This window comes from Propithecus coquereli, unplaced genomic scaffold (genome assembly GCF_000956105.1).
Source record: "Propithecus coquereli isolate 6110/MARCELLA unplaced genomic scaffold, Pcoq_1.0 Scaffold120, whole genome shotgun sequence".
In the NCBI taxonomy this organism is placed as follows: Eukaryota; Metazoa; Chordata; class Mammalia; order Primates; family Indriidae; genus Propithecus; species Propithecus coquereli.
Genome location: NW_012136081.1, coordinates 6,881,457 through 6,903,132, shown reverse-complemented (window position 1 = coordinate 6,903,132; position 21,676 = coordinate 6,881,457). Strand labels below are relative to the sequence as shown.

Below are 21,676 nucleotides of genomic sequence, written 5' to 3'. Positions count from 1 at the left end.
TCACTTCACCCTTCTAGGCTTTGGTGTCTTCATTCATAAAGCCAGTGTCGTTGCCTGCTGATACTGCAGTGAGCCTGAAGTTCTTCCCTAACGTTCTGAGTGCTTTCCATGGGTTAACCTTTTAAATCCTCACAGTAACCCAGTGAGGTAGGAATTTTTGTTATCCCCATTTTACAGATAAGGAAACTGAGGCACAAAGGAATTTGCACAAGGCTTATCCCTTTTTACTGGAGGAGCCAAGAGTCAAATTAAGAGCATTTGCTCCTCACTTCCGTATGTTATGGGCAGTTGTGAGGGTTAAGTAGAATAACGTCTATAAAAGTTACTACCAGTTACTGGTGAGGAATAAGCATGTATTAAGAGGCTCATTCCAGACTCTACCAGGCCATGCAGAGGCTTCCTGGGATTTGGCCCAACCCCTGCCGGCCCCTTCTCTGGTTCGCCGCACTCCAGGCACCGGCCCTTCTGTTCCTCCCGCCCCTGGCTCGCTGCACTCTGCAGCCTTTGCACGGCAGCCCCCTCTGCCTGGCTCCGTCTCGCCCCAGACCTTTGCCTGAGAAGAACCTGGTTCTTCACGTCATTCAGGTCCCTGTTAAATGGCAACTCAGAAGTCTGAGAGAGGCTGAACCTGACCTCTCGACCTAAAAGTGACCCCTTCGGTCCCTCTCTGTTCTGTCACCCAACTTCATTTTCTTTCTGCGCCCATCACGCTCACCCATTTTGTCGGTCTCATCTCCGTGACAGCAGCAACAGCATACCCCAGCACCGAGCACACGGCCTGGCATACTGGAGCTGCGCGAATCATGCCGGCCACGTGGACAGTATCATCTATTGTTTTGATGTGTGCAGCCCTGTGCCAGCCACTGGGGAGCCACTGGGGATCCCGAGGCGAATGGGACCCAGGCCCTGCCCTCAAGTGGTTCACAGGTCATTAGGATGATAAGACGTGGAGATAAATAATCATACAAGAGAAGCGTTAATGAGTGCCCAGAAGATAACAAGCGGCACTCTGAACACTTAGAGGAGGGAAGATCACATCTACCTCCAGGAGAATCTGGGAAGGTTCTGGGAAGGAAGTGACGTTTAAACTAGACCTGAAGAACAGGTTGGATTTTCAAAAAAAATGACGACAATGATGATGATGGCTAACTTTTGAGGACTTTTATTTGCTAGGTGTTGAGTAAAAACTTCCCATGGATTAACTCCCAACAACCCAATGAGGAGTGGTTATTATCCCCATTCTTCGGCTGGAAAATGAGACACAGAGGGTCTGTGTATTTGCCTGAGGTTACACAGCTAGTAGGTGGCAGAGGCAGGACTTAAACTCCAGCTATCTGAGCCCAGAGCCTGTGGTCTTCTATACTAAACACCCGGCAATGCCACAGAGCATGACGAGGCACCGTGAGAGGGTGGAGCAGTTGAAGTGTGTTCGAGGGGAGTGCTTCCCATGAGTATTTAGGGGACCATTGCAGCAGCCCCATTTAACAGATGAGTAAATAGGCCCAGAGATGATGATGCTGGTGGTAGCTAGCAATTGTTGAGCACCCACTCAATGCATTATTGTGTGTAATCTCCACAGTTCCTTTACAGATGTGGAAACCTAGGCTTAGAGAGGTTGGGACTTGCCCAAGGTCCCACAGGAGACAGATGAAGTGATTGCTGGACTGCCAGAGGCCACAGACTGTATCTGTTTTACCTAGCATGGCACCTGGTGTAAATCTGTGACTGAATCAATGAAAGCAGCAATTCATTTAATCCTCCTCCTGTAGTATTTCCTTCCTCACGGGGTCATAGTAAGGATTAAACTAGATCATTAACCTAAAACATTGAGCACAGTTTTTGGCACAAGATAAGAGCTCAGTAAGAACTAGCTGCTCCTGGGATTATGATTGTTATAACTATTATTATGATTCTACTTCCCTGTTCCCTTTCCCTGCTGCTATTTTCTCTCCATCTCCTCCCCAGGCTCAGAAGTACAGCTTTTGGAATACGAGGCCTCGGCTGCTGGCCTCATCCGATCCTTCTCCGAGCGCTTCCCAGAGGATGGGCCCAAGCTGGAGGAGGTCCTCACCCAGCTGGCCACAGCTGATGCCCGATTTTGGAGCAGCCCCAGTGAGGCCCCATCTGGCCAGGCTTGAGGAAGATTTGCGCGGCCCCTCCCGCCACTCCATCAGGCCAAGGCTGCAAGTGGCCCTGCATTTGGGTGTGTATTTAGGGGCTAGGGGAGGGGCAGGAGCTCGGACCTTGGTGCTACCTCAGCTGAGGGTGGTGACACTAACCCCTGCCATTTGTCAGCACTTTCCAATTTACCAAGTGCTTCCTCTCTGTTATCTCATTTGCTCTGTGCTGCCGTCTGTGGAGTGGGCAAAACAGGGCTCACTATCCTGTTTCCCAGATGAGGAAATGACAGTTCTGAGAAGTGACTTGTCTAGATCCTGCAGGTGGTACGTGACAGAACCAGGGCTCAAAACATTCTCACCAAATCCAATGCTCCTCATGTATTACTTTTATAACCAGAAAAATAAATATTAGAAACCACCGCCGTATTTGCGACATGTGTGATTCCTCCTTGCCTCTTTGTCTCACTTGTCATTCACTCCCGGCAGGGCGGTGGGATCGAGGCCTGGGGAGCGGATGGGAGCGCCATTTTTAGCCTCCCACCCACAGCAGGATTTGACATCTCTGAATGAGAATACAGTCTCAGAGTTGAACATGACAGTTTTACAGCCCTCCTTTGTGGCATGTCTTGCATTTAAGTACTCTGGGAACCTTAAATCTGGAAACCCCCAACGTCGGTCGGAATCCTCTGCAGTGCCCCCTCACCCTCGTGTTTTGCTTCTCTGAGCCTGGACCTCTACAGTAAGGCAGCAAGAAAGGACATGGCCCCTTTTCAACGGGATAACCGCGAAGACGAAGACAGGCGGAGTTCGTTCGGCTGCTCATAAACGCTAGAAGGGACTCCTTTCCGGACCTCGAAGCCAGAGGGCCCTGTGGCTGACCCAGGGATTGTAGGGCCCGGAACCCTGGAAAGGTGGCTCCGCCTGGGAAAGAGTAAAGAAAAATCGAATGCCAGGAAGAGTGATTGCGCCTCCGCCGGGCGGAACCCAGGAAGGAGGCCAGCACATCCCGCACGGGGCTCCGGAGCCTGGCTGGGAAAGCTTCGAGCCCGGAACCTTCGCACGCGCGCTTCCCCGCGCCCGGGCGCTATTGAGCGTTGCGCGGCGCCGGGGGCGGGGCCGGTTGCCAGGACGACGCCTGCGAAGATGGCTGCGGCGTCTTCCTCGGATTCCGACAGCGGCCGAGCTGAGAGGTGAAGGCGGGGATCCTCGAGGCCTCCTTTCCCACAGATGTAAAAAGGGTGTCTTGGTCCCCGGGCTATGGGCTCCTGCAGTTCTCGAGCAGCGCTAGCAGTTCCTGAAGGACTCTTAGAGGTCATATGGGGGAAATCGAGGCCCAAGAAGTGCATGTGTGTGTCTTGACTCGAGGTTACGTCAGTAGCGGAGCCTGTACTTGGACCCAGACGTTCTGTACCCCCAGTTCAGAGCTCCCTGTCAGACACCAGCTCCGTTTTCTTTCCCTCCTGTGGGACTCACTCCCCAACTCTCTTTCCCCCAACTCCCAGCAATGAGGCCAGTTCGAAATGGCTGGACGCACACTATGACCCAGTGGCCAACATCCACACCTTTTCCGCCTGCCTGGGTGAGTCTCTGGAACCATGAACCCTGGGTTCTGGGGGAATGGGGGAATTAGATAATGGTCCTGTAGTGAAGCCTCTGGGATTCTGAGACCCTGGTTTTGGCCCCTTTGTGTTTTCCAGTGCTGGCAGATTTGCATGGGGATGGGGAACACAAGGTAAGCATATCACCCCAGCAGAAAGAGAGTTGGGGGGACGGGGGAAGTACCCAGAAGTGAGATTTCCCAATGGCTCCAAAGAGGCTCAGCATAATCTGGAATTCACGTGTACTGTGAAAAAGCACGTTTAGTGTTAAATTTTATTTTTATGTGGAAAATGAAGAGAACTTATCAAGTTCATAATACAGACTGCAGAGAGTAAAGCAGATCAAAATGCTTCTGGGGATTCTACTAAGGCAAATCCTCTTAATTTAGTTAACGTGATTCTTTGTTGGTAGGGCAGATCCCTGGGTTGGGGCAGGCATTAGAATCTGGAGGGAAAGTAAAAGGGAGGGAAGTGAGAGTTTTTATGTTTATCAGAAGGGCATAGATTTTAAGATTGGCCACGAGCTGATAATTGTTGAAGCTGGATAACGTGTATATAGGGATTCATTATGTGAGTCTCTGCTTTTGTATATGATCGAAAATTTTCCATAATAAAGAGGTTAAAATTTAATTTTAAATAGATAAATGAAAATATAAATAAAGAAATAAATTTTAAAAGGCACACATTTTTAAAAGGTTGAGAAATATATTGGGATAAAGGAAAGTAAATTAATATGTATTGAGTATTTCTGGACCAGACCTTCTGTGAGGCACTTTTTTTTTTTTTTTTTTTTTTGAGACAGAGTCTCGCTTTGTTGCCCGGGCTAGAGTGAGTGCCGTGGCGTCAGCCTAGCTCACAGCAACCTCAAACTCCTGGGCTCAAGTGATCCTTCTGCCTCAGCCTCCCGAGTAGCTGGGACCACAGGCATGCGCCACCATGCCTGGCTAATTTTTTCTATATATGTATATTTTTAGTTGTCCTGATAATTTCTTTCTATTTTTTTTAGTAGAGACGGGGTCTCGCTCTTGCTCAGGCTGGTCTCGAACTCCTGAGCTCAAACCATCCGTCCGCCTCAGCCTCCCAGAGTGCTAGGATTACAGGCGTGAGCCACCGCGCCCGGCCTGTGAGGCACTTTCATATACACAGATATTGTTTATTCCCATTTCGTTAGAGGGAAAATAGTTTCAGAGTGGCTAAGTGTGCTGAATTTGTCAGTGGCAGACCTGGTTTGATTCTAAATCCTGTGCTTTTTCCACCATAGGTCAGCCCTCACCATAGTCAGTGACCCCACAATGGGTGTTTTATGTGGGCAGCTAGACAATAGTCCTGGAATCTTACCCCACACAGAGAGTACAGTAGGACTCGGTGGTTTTTGTCCCCAAATTCCTGTCCATAATGCATTCAATAATTCAGCATATAGTTAGAAATGCATAGTGAGTCCCTACTTTGTGTCAGGCATTGTAGGGACTCTAAACTCAGAAATGAATCAGCACATAGTCGGGAAGAGACACGTTGTTAATTCATCCATGATATTGATTGAACATCTAGTTTGTGTTTGTTGCTGGGTTTACAGCAGTGAGGGGTGGAGAAACCACAGACACAGTAATTAAGATGAAATGTTAAATGTCTTCACGTAATAGTGTGTTTAATGGCTCGTTTGTTCACCATTGATTCCCAGCATGTAGCCCAGTACCTGGCACAAAGTAGCTACTTGATGAATATTTGCGGGGTAAGTGAGTGAGTGGATGCTAAGGTAGAATATGTAGAAAGTATTATGGGAGCTCCAGTGAGAGAACAATTAATTCTGAATATCTGGAGGCACCAGGAGGCAGTAACAGGTAAACGGGGCATTGATACAAATGAAAGTGTATCAAGAAGGCAAGGAAGAGAGGATGGGGAAGGTATTCCAGGTAGAAGAAACAGCACAAACAGAGGCCTAGAGGCTTAGAAGTTCATAGCATATTCGGAAAGAATAGATGCGGAGTTAAAAAGTTGAGCCCAGTATAAAATGGTAGTAAAGACCACTTGTGTTAGGTTTGGACAGACCTAGGCTCCAGTCCCAGCTCTCCCACTTAATAGCTATGCGACTTTTACTTCACATCTCTAAGACGCAGCTTCCTCATTCGGGAAATAGGGCTAATAATAGTACCTACCTCACAAGGTTGTTGAGAGGGTTGAACGAAAGCATGTGGTAGTTTCTGATGTCGTCCCTGCCACTTAGTGCATGCTCAGTACCCGTATGCTCTTGGGCACCCCCATTCTGGCTGGAACACAGCAATGGGAAGGTGATAGGAAACAAATTGGGAACCAGACCAGAGGGGCATTACAGGCCTCACTCAGAATGGACTTGCATGGCAGCCACAGCAGCTTGAAGGATGGGCTGGAAGGTGGAAAACCAAGAGGCCAAGGAGTTTGGTTCTCTTCTCTGTGTCCACGGAGCACATCCTGCCCTGCATTTGGAAACCAGGCCTTAGAAGCTCAGATATATCTGTCCCCATCCCTCCCCTACTGACCTCAGCCACTGTCCCGGTGTCTAGAACAGTGCCTGGCAGTAAGAAATGTTTGTCGAATGAATAACAAAAACATTAGCTGCCACCTACTCCTCACTAGCACTCACCAAGTTCTATAATTCATTATCTCATTTGATTTTCACCACGAGTGTCATGACATAGGTATTTCCATTTTGTAAGTGAGAAAACTGAGGCTCAGAAATGTTAATCAAAAAAAAAAAAAAAGAAAGAAATGTTAATCAACTTTCCCAAGGTCACACAGCTTGTAAACCTTAGGGCAAAGCCTTTATTGGTGTGGGAATGAACCAATGTACACCAGCAAAAAGACTGAGCCCAAGAAGAGGGTCAGTGGAGTGGATTTTAGACCCTGAGCCTGGAATGAGCCATCCTCTTCCTACAGCTGGTGGTGGGGGACCTCGGCCCAGGTGGGCAGCAGCCCCGCCTGAAGGTGCTCAAAGGACCAAGGGTGCTGACCGAAAGCCCGCTACCTGCCCTGCCAGCCGCTGCTGCAACCTTCCTCATGGAGCAACACGAGCCCCAGGCTCCCGCTCTGGCACTTGCTTCAGGCCCTTGTGTCTACGTGTATAAGAATCTTAGACCCTACTTCAAGTTCAGCCTACCCCAGTTGCCTCCAAACCCTCTGGAACAAGACGTTTGGCATCAGGCCAAGGAGGTAAACAACGTGGGGCTGGGAACCAGAAGGCAAAAGATGAGAGCCACTGTGTGAGGAGGGCTGGGCTCCCAGGAAGAAGGCTGGGCTCCCAGGTAGGCCAGTGGCAAGGAGATCAGCCCATACCCGACAGCAGTAGTGGGTGGCACTTCTGGGCAAAGTGCTGTGCTCGGCCTCTGAGCAGTGGCTCCCAGGGGGCCAGTCAGCCAGGCCTTTTGGAGAGCAGAACCCAGAAAATTGCACTGGCCACACCCCTGTCCACCTTTGGGAGAGGTGAAACCAAAGAAGGTAGGGGCCCATCAGAGAAGGAGGACTGGAAGCAGCAAGAGAGGGAGGCTCTGGGGAGGAGTGGATAAAGGGGATGATGTGCGTGGTGCGCGGCCCCGAGGCGAGATTCAAATAAAGGGCTTCAGTGTGGGGCTCAGCACAGAGGCAGGTGGCAGGCAAGTGGAAAGGAAGAGGTGCCCCTGGACTTGAGCTCCCTGAGGGCGTGGGTGTCCTCATTCCCTGCCTGGCACAAGCTCACAGGCTCTCCCTCCTTCCCGTGCTGTCACAGGACCGGATCGACCCCTTAACCCTGAAGGAGATGCTGGAGGGCATCCGGTGAGAGCCCACCTTTCCCCAGACCCCCCCATCTCCTTCATCCGTTCTGACCCCAGGGCCCCATCCCTCAACTAAACCTGCCATGCCGGCCCCTCTCCTTGCAGGGAGAAGGCAGAGGTGCCTTTGTCGGTACAGTCACTCAGGTAAGGGCCCTGTGGGGGCCGAGGCTGCAGAAGCGGGGGGGCGGGAGGGGAGCCGCTGCAGACTGGCCTGAGGAGGCACCAGCAGATGCCCACCGTGTCCAGGTTTCTGCAGCTGGAGCTGAGTGAGATGGAGGCGTTTGTAAACCAGCACAAGTCCAAGTCCATCAAGCGGCAGGTAATGTCCCCTTCTCTTTTTATTTCCTTGTAAAAAATACTTACTTTTTGTTAAAGGGCACTTAACATAAGGGGTAAATTCTACAACCAAACCTGAGCAGTTTCACTTTGCTGTTTCCCTGCCAGCCCTGCCCCGTGTATATCGTCACCAAGCTCAGTGGCTTCTCCACTTCCAGTCAACAGCTTTTAATATCGAGCTGTAAAACATTATATAGCTTGCATGTAACTTTTATTTTCTTGGTGGTAAAGATAACACATTTTTATTACAGAAATTTTAGAAAATAAAGAAAAGTATAAAGGAGAAATATTATATAAACGACTATAATTTCACTACCTAGAGATACCCATTCTTACCATTTTTGTATATTGTCTTCATAAATACACTTTTAAATCCTGCTTCCCTTGAGTATCTAATGTATTTTGAGCATTAAATAGTCTCTAAGAACTCCATTTTTATGGAATTGTTCTGGGTGTCAAAAAAGGAGCTCATCAGTGCTGTTGATGCAATAAAAACCTCTGTACATAAATCTTCTGTCACATCTCTGATACTTCCTCTTCCTTTGCCCTCTTCCCTCCTGTGGCATCTTGGGGACTTCTGGGGGGATGGTGAGTGGGGGTTCCCAGGGTGACCCCCGGAGTCCTTCTGTAGACAGTCATCACTACCATGACCACCTTGAAGAAGAACCTGGCTGATGAGGATGCTGTGTCCTGCCTGGTGCTGGGCAGTGAGAACAAGGAGCTCCTGGTGCTTGACCCTGAGGCCTTCACCATTTTGGCCAAGGTCAGTGTTGAGTCTGGGCCTGAGCGCACCCAAGGCCCAGGCTGCATTCCTTCCCCACACTCCCCAGTTAGTTCTTGGTAATACACATTCATTGAAGAAAAATTAGAAACTGTAGATAAAGATAAAGATATAAATATCCAAAACTCCCACCACCTACAGATATCTCCTATTAAAGTTTTGGTGTACAATATCCATAATAGAGATGCACCATGACTTCGTTACCCAGTCCCCCGTTGTTGTTCAAGTTGTTTTCCATTTTTCACTACTATTATAATAACACCACCACTGTAGAATTCCTTGCCCAAGTGTATTTGCGTGCTTGTTTCAATGCTTCCTTAGGACGCAGTCCTAGAAGTGGCGTAGTTTAGTCAAAGGTACAGACTAAAAGGCTCTTGCTGCATGTTGACGAGATCCCCCCCCCAAAAAATTGTATGAGTTTATACCGTGACCAACAGGGTGTGAGTGAGAAGACTGGGACTGTAGACAGGAAACTAACTCACAGATGTTACTTCAGGAGCGGGAGGGACGGGGACTCCAGAGAAATCGGGATATTTGAGCCTCTTCTTTGCAGATGAGCCTTCCCAGCGTCCCTGTCTTCCTGGAGGCTTCCGGCCAGTTTGATGTCGAGTTCCGGCTTGCCGCTGCCTGCCGCAATGGGAATATCTATATATTGAGAAGGTAGCCACGTCCGTGGTCTCTGGGGCCTGAAGGAACAGCTCAGAAAGCTAGTGGGGTCAGGGGCTTGCAAGATGAGCAGGGGCTTTGGTTCTGGATTTGGGAATGGGAAGAGCTGAGAGCTTCGTAAAGGATCCTGCGCCCATGAGCACGAGGGGACATCCGGAGGCTTGTGAGAGGGGCTGGCAAAGTGAGGGACCAGGCTGGGTGGCTGTAGTAGGGGCGCAACGCAGTCAGAAATGGGAGGGGATAAAACAGTCTCCTGTATTTGTTATATTACCTTGTAGTGTACAGGACACTTCCTTACGCACTAGTTTGATATGCTGTATAACATTCATTTTTTTTAAAGTCAAGAAATATTTATTGAGCACCTACTATGCATTAAGCACTGTGCAAGGTATTGGGGATATATTGATGAATAAAATAAATGTAGCCCCTGCCCTCATGGGGAAGACAGATATTAAAGTCAGCAAACCAAGATATTATGCAAATCGGGTGAGTGCTATGGAGGAAGAATGCAGGCTTAATGGGAAAAAATAATGGAGTAAGGGTGATCAGGAATACCTGTCTGAGGACGTGGCTCGAAGGGTAAAAAGGAGCCGGTTGTTCAAAAAGTAGGAGACAGTGTTGTAGGCACCCTCAAGGTGGGAAAGACGTTGGCATGTGCTACTCAAGCTTGGTGGGCAGGGAGGAGGTGGAAAGAGATGAGGTCGAGACCAGAGTCTGCCTGCGTAGGACCTGGAGGGCATGGCAAAGATTTCCGATCTTACCTGAAGTGCAGTGGAAAATCATAGGGCTTTAATCAGAAGAATGATATAATCCACTGACATTTTACAAACTTACTCTGCTGGACAGAGGGTGGATTGGGAAGAGCCCAGACACCCACGGGAGACTCACAGTCATCAGATGGTGATGAGAAGACTGGGCTGAGCCTGGGGTCAGTGGGCAGGAAGCCCCCACTTTCTGGAGGATGGAAACTGATTGAGAGGCCATGAAACTGAAAACAGTGCATTTACCCAGGGCAGACCTTCATCCTTTTCTGATAAGTTAGCGAGCTGCCTAAGCCCACTTGCACTGGCTAGGCTGCTCTAAGGTAAACTCGCTGAAAACTGTTTTTTGGTTTTTTTTAAGGGACAGGGTCTTGCTCTGTCGCCCAGGCTGGAGTACAGTGGCCTGATCATAGCTCGCTGCAGCCTCCAACTCCTGGGCTCAGGCAATCCTCCTGCCTCAGCCTCCCAATAGCTGGGATTACAGGAATGAACCACACTGTGCCTGGCCCTGAAAACCATTAAATGCCAGGTTATCACACAGACCACCATAGTGAAAGCGGGAGGGAGACAAGGTAGGAAAACACACTTGGTAGTATCTAAAGTCACACTGCTAAGCGGTAGAGGTGGACATAATCCAGGGTCATCTGCTGTGGGGCCAGAGTTCCTCCCACGTTAGTCTGTGGGGCTTAAAAAGAGGAGGGTCAGCCAAGGAAGTGGAGAGAGGGTTTCTCTGGGGCTGGACAAGTGTGTGTTTACTCCACAGAGACTCCAAGCACCCCAAGTACTGCATCGAGCTGAGCGCCCAGCCTGTGGGGCTTGTCCGGGTACACAAGGTCCTGGTGGTGGGCAGCACTGAAGACAGCCTGCACGGCTTCACTCACAAGGTGTGGCTCCGGCAGGCACCAGCCCCCAACTCCTGTCTCCCCAGTGCCCCGGGGCAGAAGAGCCCTCTGGATTCCTCTTCCCGGCAACCCCTCTCTCCCCTCTGAGCCCTAAGCCCCCCACAGACACCGGCTGTTCCCTGCCAGGGGAAGAAGCTATGGACAGTGCAGATGCCCGCAGCCATCCTGACCATGAACCTCCTGGAGCAGCGCTCCCGGGGCCTGCAGGCCGTCATGGCTGGGCTGGCCAACGGAGAGGTCCGCATTTACCGCGACAAGGCCCTGCTCAACGTCATCCGTGCCCCGGTGAGCCCCATCTCCGCATCTGCCACTGACTCCTCCTTGCCCTGGTCCCACCCCTGGGGCATCTTAGCTGCTTCTCCTGGCCCCACACTGAGGTATTTCAGAAACCTTGGTTGAGCACCTCATGTACAAGTCACTGTACTGGGGGAGGGGGACAGGATAATGACTAAGTCCTTGTTTTCAGAGAGCTTAAGGTGACAGCCAGAGACGTAGCAAACTAAAAACCAAGGCAGACTGCAGCGCAGCAAAGTGCTGGAAAAGCACAGAGGGGCCCAGTGGGGTGGAGGTGAGATGAACGGGGATGGAACTCACAGGACACTTCACAGAACAAGTGACAATTCAACTGGGCCTCAAAACAGTTTGCCAAGTGGATAAATGGAGGAAGAACATTCCAGACAGGGACCAGCATGAACAAAGGCTGAGAGGCATGAAGTTTCTTGATTAAAGAATCCAGGTAGTTGGATGAGTTTGGACCAGAATTTTTCAAACTCTAAGTTGTGAGTCATTAAATCAATTTAGTGGATCACACCAGCAACATTTTAAAAAATAGAACAGAAAATTCAGAGTATATCACATGCGAAATGTGTATATAAATTGTCCTGAGTCACAATATAAAATTTGAAAGCCACTGGCTTGGGCCATAGGTCCTGGGAGGACAGGGTGTGTACAGTTAGGAGAAGGGACAAGAGGGGAGAGCTGACAGAAAGGCAGGTGGGAGCCAGCGTGGGAGGCCGTCAGTGTCCTGGCAAGCAGGAGAGAGGCCGTGGAGATGTGTGAGCAGTGACTAGCCGTATCTGTGGTTCTGCGAGGCAGCAGAGCGCACCTGTAGTCCAGCTAGTTGGTCGAGGCAGGAGGATCACTTGAGCCCAGGAGTTTGAGACCAGCCTGGGCAACATAGCAGGACCTCATCTCTACAAAATAATTTTAAAAGAAAGATTAGCCAGGCTTGGTGGCATGCACCTGTGGTGGGAGGCTGAGGCAGGAGGATCACTTTGAGTCCAGGAGGCTGAGGTTGCAGTGAGCTGTGATGACTCCACTGCACTCTACCTGGGGCGACAGAGTAAGACCCTGTCTCAAAAAAAAAAAAAAAGAAAGAAAGAAAGGCAGCAAAGGCAGCCCTGTGAAGGACAGGTTGGGGAGAAAGACTAGGCTAGGAGACCTGTTAGGAGGCTGACCCCAAAAGTGAGGGCCAGCGATGTTTAGTCCGGAACTGTGGCCGTGGCAGTGAGGTTGGAGGGGAGGGCAGGAGTAAAGGAAATACTGCAGAGGCAGCATTGCCCCTGGCCTCGCCTCCCATCTCCTCTATTATATCTGGGATCTCCCCCACCCTTATCTCCTGTCCTGCTTTCCTCTCCAAGCTATTTCCCCAACTAAACTCTGATGTCTCCACGTAGGACGCCGTGACCAGCCTTTGCTTTGGCCGCTATGGGCGGGAAGAGAACACCCTCATCATGACTACTCGAGGTGAGGGGAGTCAGGCCTGGCAAGGGCCGTGGAGCTGGGAGCGAGAGGACAGGGAAGGAGGAGGAGGTGGGCGTGGAGCGTGGGTGGACAGAGGTGTGGAAGCAAGGCCGACAGGCCTGCAACCTCACAGGCTGGGCCTCTGCTGGGTACATCAGCAGCAGTTTGCTGTCTCCACCCGGGGCCAGGCCCTGGGCTCGGTTGTATTTCTCTAGTTCACCCAGTCTGCCCAGTGTCTGCCACGTGCCAGGAATGTCACAGTACTCAACTGGTAGATGCTGAATGAATGAATGAATTAATGCTAGGAGGCTGGGTGCAGTGACTCACACCTATAATCCCAGTGCTTTGGGAGGCCAAGACAGGAGGATCACTTGAGGCCAGGAGTTCGAGACCAGCCTAGGCAACATGGCAAGACCCTATCTCTATAAAAACTGAAAAAATTAGCCAGGCGTGGTGGCTTGTGCCTGTAGTCCCAGCTGCTCAGGAAGCTAAGGTGGGAGGATCGCTTAAGCCTAGGAGTTCCAGGTTACAGTGATCTGTGATCATGCCACTGCACTCCAGCCTGGGTGACAGAGTAAGACCCTGACTCTAAAAATAAACTAACAAATAATTAGTCAATCAATCAAACTATTAAGACACTCCTTCTAGAAACAGTCTTGTCAGGAAGATGGACACGTACAGAAATAGGCAGATTGTCTGGGACAAAAGAATGGGAATGTGGGGAGGATAAACCTGTTCCCGTCTGTCCACTTCCCTAGGCGGTGGCCTGATTATCAAGATCCTGAAGCGTACAGCAGTGTTTGTGGAGGGGGGAGGTGAGGTGGGACCCCCACCAGCCCAGGCCACGAAACTGAATGTGCCCCGAAAGACCCGGCTTTATGTGGATCAGACGCTGCGAGAGCGGGAGGCTGCCACCGGTGAGACTCAGACTGGGTCCTTCCTCTTCTTCCTCCGCCATTACTCCCTCATAGCAAAGCTAGTGAATGCTGCCCAGCTGCCCTGGCAGGGGGAAGAGACAGCAGCTAGGCAGGTCATGTGCCTCGAAGTCCAGGGACAGCCTAGGAGGTACACGCTGCCTATAAGTAACTATTCCTCAGGGCGGAAGGTGCTGGGGGTGAGGGCAAGAGCCCTTAGAATTCAGAGGCGGGCGCAGTCACTTGCAGACACAGGAGTTTTCATGAGCAAAGTAGAATTTAACCAAGTGTTTTCTTCTCGTTCAGTTTTTCCTGCCCATTTGTTCATTCGTTCATTCATTCAATATCTGTGATGATGCCAGGCTTCGTACTGGGCGCCTTGAATTAGGCTGGTCCCTACCTTAGGCGTTCAGTCTACCTGGCCGACTTCGTGTCGTGTGACAGATGTAGAAAGGGATTCTGCAAAGAGCTCTTGGAGCACACAAGCAGAGCAAGGAACTCTGCCTGGGAAGCTAGGGAAAGGCTTCGAGAGCAAGGCAACGCTGGACTTCAGCAGTCCAGCAGACGGAGCGGGGCAGGGAGGGGCAGTGTAGGCAGAGGCTTGGGTGGAGGCACAGGGCCCTGACCGGATTCAAGCAAGCCTCTGTCAGTGGAGCTGCAGGCGCCGGCCCAGCAGGCCAGGCGGTCAGAGGGAGGGGAACGGCGGGTCAGAACCAGCTCCCGCAGGGCCGGAACACAAGGCTGAGAAGTGGGGGCATCGTCTGGGTGGTGGGCGCTGGCAAAGACGGTAAACAGCAAATACAGCAGCTCAGCCGGTTCTGCCTTACAGGGGGATTTTGGTCTCGGTTTGAAGGATAGATTAGAGGTCAGAGAAAATAGTTAGCAAGTTACCATAGCCCAGAAAATCTAAGAGAAACAGCGGGTAAACAATCCAAAAAATAATTAAGGAGTTTTGTAAGGTGATCAGATGTAAAATATTAAACAATCATAAGCTTGTGTATATACCAATAATATCCAATTGGAAAATATAATGGAAAAAGATTCCATTCACAATAGCTAGGAAATCCCTAGAAATAAATGTAGCAAGAAGATGTGCAAGGACTAATAAAATTATAAAACTATTTTCAAGAACATTAAAAACCACCTTGCAGTTTAAATGGAGAGACTTACCAGGTCCCAGGGTAAATTTGGTAAAGCTGTCAATTCTTCCAAAATTAATCTAAAAACATAGTAAAGTTAAAATCCCAATGGGATTTGTTTTAAGGACTTAAGTTGATTCAAAGAGTAAATCTAAGAAATTTGGGGGAAATAAGAGCGGGACTTACCCTACCAGATGGCAAAATGAACGGAGCTGTGGTGCTGATGCAGAAATACGAGTAGACCCGAGATGAGTGGCGTGTTCAGGAAGTCTAGAAACAGACTCTTCAATATGCAGAAAGACAGACTGTGTTCAAGGTGTCATTTGAAATTAGTGCGGAAAGGCGAGACTGTACAAAAAAACACAATTAGGACAACCTGCTTCTAGGAAAAAGAAAAAAGTCTACCACATGCCAAACACAAAAATTAATTCTGGGTAGATTAAAAATCAATTGTAGGCCAGGCACGGTGGCTCACGCCTGTAATCCTAGCATTCTGGGAGGCCAAGGCGGGCGGATTGTTTGAGCTCGGGAGTTTGAGACCAGCCTGAGCAAGAGCAAGACCCCGTCTCTACTAAAAATGGAAACATTAGCCGGGCATGGTGGCGCATGCCTGTAGTCCCAGCTACGCGGGAGGCTGAGGCAGCAGGTTCATTTGAGCCCAGGAATTTGAGGTTGCTGTGAGCTAGGCTGACACCATGGCACTCAACTCTAGCCAGGGCAACAAAGTGAGACTCTGTCTCAAAAAAAAAAAAATCAATTGTAAAGGTACTAGAGGAGAAAGGAAATGTCGGTAGGTGACATAACGTAAAGGTGTAAAACTCCTGAATGGCAAAGGCACCTCACAGCCGAGTGAAAGGGCCCGGCCCAGCTGGCTGACCAAGGACCCGCAAAGGAGGTGTGACGGACGGCGTGGGGCTGGCTCTGGAGGCAGCTTTGAGGAAGAGTCATCATCTGTTCCTGGCAGATGGTTAGACGTGAGGGGTGAACCTAGGTGACTTGAGGGACAGGGAGGCAGTGACTGAGGCAGGACAAGGAGGCTGGTTTCCGCGGCGTTGAACTTGAGGTGCTGCAGGGACGTCCAGATGGAGATGACCAGGAGGCGGTCAGAAGCAGGAGGCAGGCCTGGGCACCCGTGAGCTGCTGGGGACATCGAACACAGGCCTACCCCGAGCTAGGCACTGAGGTCTCGGGAGGGAGAAGGTCCCTGCCCTCAGGGGCCCGAAGCTGTTCTTTGGGATGGTCAGAGCTGTGGCAGGACATAGACTGTCAAGGGGAAGAAGATGGCAGATGAGAAGAGGACCAAGGGCAGGACTCGGGAACACCAGCCTTTAGTGCCGAACAGGAGCCAGGGAAGGAGGCAGATCATGCAGGCAGCGGGGTGGTAGGAAAACCAGGCAGGAGGCAGGGAGTGGTCCACGGCATCCAGTGTCGCCAGAAGGCTGGGCTGTCGGCCCCTCGGCCCTCACTTTCCCCACACTCCCAGCCTCTGCAGACCCTGCCCGCTACGCCTCCCGCTCACACCCTCCCCAGGACAGTCTGGGCAGGAGCCCTTCCCCGACACCGCTGCCTCCTTCCCTCCCCTTCCTCACTCCACCGGCAGCCTTTGTGTCCCTCCTCCTCAGCCATGCACCGGGCCTTCCAGACAGACCTCTACCTGCTGCGCCTGCGCACTGCCCGCGCCTACGTGCAGGCCCTCGAGTCCAGCCTGAGCCCCATGTCCGTGACAGCCCGGGAGCCGCTCAAGCTGCACGCTGTGGTGAGCACCCAGGTGTAGGGGAGGAGGGGCAGAGGCCAGGAGTGAGCAGGAACCCCTCTGCCACTCGGCCAAGCCCCCAGAACCAACTCTGAGCCAATTCAGCCCCGTGCTCCCTTCTGACCTTCCCACAGACCCTGGACCAAATCTCACGTCCTCCTTGTGAGAGCTGCTCTCTCCTTGCCCTCCCCTGTGGCCTCTTCCCCTGGCTGGCCATGGGCTGGGGCACGCTCTCCGGCTCCCCTGTTCTCCGTGCCTCAGACAAGCTCCCAGACTTGGGCGGGGACACGAGTAGCCACCTTGGGACATTTGTTCGCGGGAGCCTGGAGGCATCCTGTAGTGGTGCGGGGGGGAAGGCCGCTCACCTCAGTAAGCGCAGGCAGCGCCAGGGGTTGGGCTGCCTGGCGCAGGGAAGGGGCCACCCCAACCTGACCCCCGGGCACCTCCAAACGAGCACAGGCACGAGAGAGGAGGAGCCCACACACACTCAGGCACAAGTGACCTCAAGGTCAGCAGGGCTCCAGCCAGCTCTAAACGGGTCCCTGAGGTTTGTCATCTAATCCACTTGGGTTTGCAATTTCTCTTTTCCTAAAGAGAGTGGATAAGATTTAGAGGAGGAAGAGGCTACAAAGCACTCAGGGTAAGAGGGGAACTGAAAGCACCAAGGCCATCGTAGTATGGGAGACCAGGACAGGGCAGCGGCGAGGACACAGGTGGGAGTCGAGACCTGCAGTCCCAGGCCAGCTCTGCCTCTGACTTGCTGCAGGGCCTGCATCGAGCCCCTTGTCCTCCCTGGGCCTCTGCTGGCCCCCGTGGGCCTTCTGGGCTTCCGCACATTTTGAGGGACAGATGCAGTAGGAGGAGGGGACCTGAGAGTACTGGGGAGGAGCAGGCAGAGCCCAAGCCACCAGGTCCTGAGGGCTTTCTCCACCTCCTCCACAGGTCCAGGGCCTGGGCCCCACCTTTAAGCTCACGCTGCACCTGCAGAACCCCTCAACAGCTCGGCCCGCCCTGGGGCTGCTGATCTGCTTCCTGTACGACGAGGCGCTCTATGCCCTGCCCCGGGCCTTCTTCAAGGTACTGGGCCCTCCGCAGCAGGACTGGGAGCCGAAAAGGCTGGGGCAGGGGTCTGCTTAGATGCCCACAGAGCCCCCACCAGGTCAAGGTGAGGGAGTGGGCAGGTGGCAGCAGGACAGCTCTCCCGCCACAGCCAGGCTAAGGCCCCAGTAGGGGCTTCTGGAGGGAGCACCCAAGACCTGCCTCCGCTGCTTTCCTCCCAGCCTGTGAGAGGTCTTGGAGCCACACAGAAGGTGCTGGGAAAACAGCCAGAGCCTGGGTCCCACCTATACCCCTCTGAAGCCTGTTGGGGGTTGAGGGGTCCCAGAGCCCACCCTGCTTCCCAGCCACTCCTGGAACAGGAGCCTCTCTCTGCCCCAGAGGGCATCGCCCACAGAGTGAAGGACCTGGTTTCCCCCAGGGCCCAGATTTGACCTCAAGTTAGGAGGGCAGAAAACTAAGAAAGACTCTGGAATGTGAAATAATTAGCCCTGGACTTGGTAGGATTGCAGGTCTAGGTGTGATCACATGGCAGGCGGCCCTCAGCACTTACATCCCCCACTGTACCTGTGCCCTCCTGGGCCCAGCGGTCACCTGCCCACCCTGCGGGGGTGCGGAGACTTGTGGGGGACTGTGGGCCGACTGCACTTTGGAATGTACCAAACACAGTCCAGTATGCGGGCTGGTTTCTTACTTCTCTCTCTCCAAACTTAGGTCCCTTTGCTGGTGCCAGGACTCAGCTACCCCCTGGAGACCTTTGTGGAGAGTCTCGGTAACAAGGGCGTCTCAGACATTATCAAGGTGGGTCCCGCGTTGCTATGACTTGGAGGGCAGGCAGGACCCTGGGGAGGACAGTAGGGTGAGCACGGACAAGACCCTCGGAGAGCTGCTGGTGGGGTGGTGGGTATCTGCACAGTAGAGCCCTGGTGGCCTGTCTTTAGGGCCAGCACAGACCAGGCGGGGGTCAAAGGTGCATGCGCCCTGCTGCCATGGACACTCCTCCACAGGTGCTGGTGCTTCGAGAAGGCCAGAGCGCACCCCTGCTGAGTGCCCACATCAACATGCCCGTGAGTGAGGGGCTGGCAGCTGCCTGAGGCCCCAGCAGAGCCAGGAAGATCCGGTGACTTCCTCTGAACCGTGCAGCTTCAGCGCCCAGGCCAGCTCCCCCCGCGGCAGTGTGCCGAGGCAACGGCTCCCTCCCATCCTGCGCACCCCCTTTCCCACTGCGCCCGCTGGGCCTGTGGCAGTAGGCCAGTGAGCGCCCGGGAGGTTCAGCTCCTCCTCCCTCAGGAGCAGCCCAGGCATCGTCCCACTGAGCTCCTGCTGCCCCTCAACCCTCCCGGGCTTTTTCCAGAAGCCACACCCGGGTTCCAAGGAAGAGCTCTGAAGGGTCCAAGTGAGATGAGGACGGGCCTGGCCCTTCTCCTTTGCCACTTCCCGTAGGCACATCGCTCATCTCCGGCTGCAGGTCAAGGGCAAAATTGGGCTAGGGCCTGGCCTGGGAAATCAGAGGCTCTTCTTGGATGAGCCTGAGCTCCCTTCTGCTCCCTGGAGCTCCAGACTCAACTGCAGGCAAAACACGTGCTCTGATCTCCCCTCCCCGCTGAGCGGGGGCTCTTCCTTCCACTCAGCAGGCCCAGGGAATGGCTGCCTCCCCACAGGGGACTTTTCTGAAGCCTTGGGGACTCAACTCAGCCAGTCTCAGGCCGTGATGCTCCACAAAGGTTGCCAAGGGAGGAGGAGGTACGGGAAGGCAGAGGGTGCCCCGGCAGGGAGCGAGTGGCTCCAGCCCCCGCTAGAGCCCCTAAGGACCACACGGCAGCTGCCCCTGACTCAGATGCTCATGCCCGGAAAGAGCATCCCAGGAGGGGAAGGCTACACTGGACAGGGAGCAGAGGTGGCGCCAGGGGCACCCAGGAGAGGCATTTCTGGGGAGGTGACTCAGGAGGGCAAGCCCAGAACTGCCAATCAAGGTGCTCTTCTAGCGCTGGGGCCCAAATCAACCATGTGGGTGGAAAGTACACTGTGCAGTGACCACGCTGTGAGAATTAGCTGGAAAGGCACAGACCAGAGGCACGGAATGAAGTTGAGGACTAAACGAAGGCACGTGGGGCCGAGGCCCACAGCACTTGATGCCTCCTGAGCCACTTACGAGCCAGGAGCCCTGCTCCCTGAGGACCTGCATCTTCCTTTGTCCAAGCAGATGTGGCCTAGGGTGTGACACACAGCTCAGCCTTTGGGAAGTAACCAAGTCCCTCTGGGCGTCAGTCTCCCCACATGTAAAATAAGGCAGTTTGGCCAGATTGTTTCTTAAACCCTTTCGGCCCTGACACCCTGTGCTCGTGGCAGCCCCTTTGGAGGGAGCTTTGCTCCAGAGAGGTGGTGCTTGACGAGAGTAAGCGCAGGGCTTTTGACTGCCACTGTCTGTGCCCAAGACACAAGGACTAGGGTGACAGCCCACACAGCCCACCTCTCTCCCTCCCAGGGGATGTGTCTGGGGCCAGGTTAAAAGAAGCAAAGGATTGGGATCAAAGAAAGAGCCTGTCCCCCTCCTCTCTGCCCTCCCAGCCACTTGCAGACACAGACCAGTCGGGTCGCGATGGCCGAGGGTTTGCAGACCAAGCCGGCTGAGCACGGCTGGAACAGGCAGGAGTTACAACCCAGGAACGGAAAGGCGAGGGCGGAAGGCGTGGTGCTGCCAGTCAGAGACCGCAGCTTGGCCCGAGGAACTTGGAGACGAAGGGCCTGCCCTAGAAGGCGATGAGCATCTTGTCACTGGAGCTGTACGAGTGGGGGCAGGTCGTGGGTTGGGCCACGTGACATTACAGTCCCTTCACCCCAGTCAAGCTATGAACGGCATTAGCTGAGAACAAAAAGTCAGATCTGTGTTCCCTTCGTAGCTAGTCATGATGAGAGGGGGGACCATGCCCAGGACCCGTTGTGAGTTCGCATGTCACACGACTTAGCTGTTGGTAAGAAATGCAAGGCCTGCGCCATGTGGACAGCGCACAAAGCCGCACAAAGCCACACAAAGCAAGCAACCGTGCAGGGTACCCAGTGCACACGCCAGAGAGAGCGCCAGGAAGTCATGTACATTAATGATAGGGAGAGTTGGGATCTTTTAAAACAATACTTACTTAAAAATATGCACCTACTAAGTGATGTCGAATTAGATAGTTAATAACAAAACAGCCTCTCCTCATTCCCTAGCACTGCTCCCCTGCAGTAGTCACTTTCAGTTCTTTTAGCTATTTATTTTTGACATTTGCTTGTACTACTCTTGCTAGATTTATCAATCTCAGACATTATCTGTTGGCTCCCTATTGTAACAGATGAGGCTTGAGCTCTCTGTGACAGCACCGTCCCCCAGCCCCAGGTCCAGGTAAATCAGTGTTCACTGTTTAGATTACTATTTGCATTACTGTGTGAGGGCTATTCACTGCAGAGCCAAGAATTGGGCTATAATTAAATTACCTCCTTTGTACTGTTTTGTTATTCATGGAGTTAATAATTGCTCTGATTTTTTCATTTGCTTGGTTTTCTAATATGCCTATTGCTGATAGTTCCTCTTTTTTCTGGACATTTCCCTCCTCCCCTGCTTCACTGAAGACCGTGTGCTCTCAGAATTCCTTTTGCCACTCCCCTGAGCTAGGTACCCTGATTCCTCGGCCCCATGTCTTTCTCTTTCTTAGTGCACCCTCATTTGGTGAAACACATCCACAAGTACCTTTTAAAAAAGTCATTAGACAGGCTGGGCGCAGTGGCTCACACCTGTAATCCTAACACTCCGGGAGGCCGAGGTGGGCGGATCATTTGAGCTCAGGAGTTTGAGACCAGTCTGAGCAAGAGCAAGACCCTTTCTCTACTAAAAAAGAAAAAAAAATAGAAATTACTTGGACAGCTAAAAGTATATAGAAAAAATGAGCCGGGCATGGTGGCGCATGCCTGTAGTCCCAGCTACTCTGGAGGCTGAGGCAGGAGGATCACTTGAGCCCTGGAGTTTGAGGTTGCTGTGAGCTAGGCTGACGCCACGGCACTCTAGTCCAGGCAACAGAGGGAGACTCTGTCTCGAAAAGAAGAAAAAAAAGGTCATTAGACATAAAAAGATGAAACTGCTTGTCTGAA

General features: G+C 52.3%; 2 protein-coding genes and 1 pseudogene across 2 annotated transcripts in view; all 3 read left to right on the top strand.

The window, feature by feature from the left end:
- Positions 1–2,543, top strand: part of DPP3 (dipeptidyl-peptidase 3) — a 20,414-nt gene extending 17,871 nt beyond the window's left edge. Inside the window, exon 17 of the mRNA XM_012664908.1 lies at positions 1,950–2,543. Within this exon, the coding sequence (XP_012520362.1) occupies positions 1,950–2,138 (189 nt within the window). The 3' untranslated portion in view covers positions 2,139–2,543. The remainder of the gene's footprint in view (positions 1–1,949) is intronic.
- Positions 2,544–3,263: 720 nt separating this feature from the next.
- Positions 3,264–18,694, top strand: BBS1 (Bardet-Biedl syndrome 1). Its single transcript, XM_012665520.1, has 17 exons — positions 3,264–3,310; positions 3,623–3,699; positions 3,818–3,852; positions 6,629–6,901; positions 7,455–7,501; positions 7,606–7,644; positions 7,747–7,819; positions 8,468–8,599; positions 9,171–9,277; positions 10,808–10,928; positions 11,073–11,231; positions 12,623–12,692; positions 13,448–13,606; positions 16,365–16,498; positions 17,438–17,572; positions 18,266–18,352; positions 18,559–18,694. The coding sequence occupies exons 1-17, from the start codon at positions 3,264–3,266 to the stop codon at positions 18,643–18,645; spliced, it is 1,782 nt and encodes a 593-aa protein (XP_012520974.1). The 3' UTR covers positions 18,646–18,694.
- On the top strand, positions 18,686–20,553 carry LOC105826887 (annotated as a pseudogene).
- Positions 20,554–21,676: the final 1,123 nt, after the last annotated feature.

Excerpts from the sequence above, each read along its gene's own strand:
- BBS1 (XM_012665520.1), top strand. The coding sequence starts at position 3,264 with ATGGCTGCGGCGTCTTCCTCGGATTCCGACAGCGGCCGAGCTGAGAG. Across the intron at positions 10,929-11,072 it reads TGCACGGCTTCACTCACAAG|GGGAAGAAGCTATGGACAGT; the intron begins GTGTGGCTCCGG and ends GTTCCCTGCCAG. Across the intron at positions 13,607-16,364 it reads AGAGCGGGAGGCTGCCACCG|CCATGCACCGGGCCTTCCAG; the intron begins GTGAGACTCAGA and ends CCTCCTCCTCAG.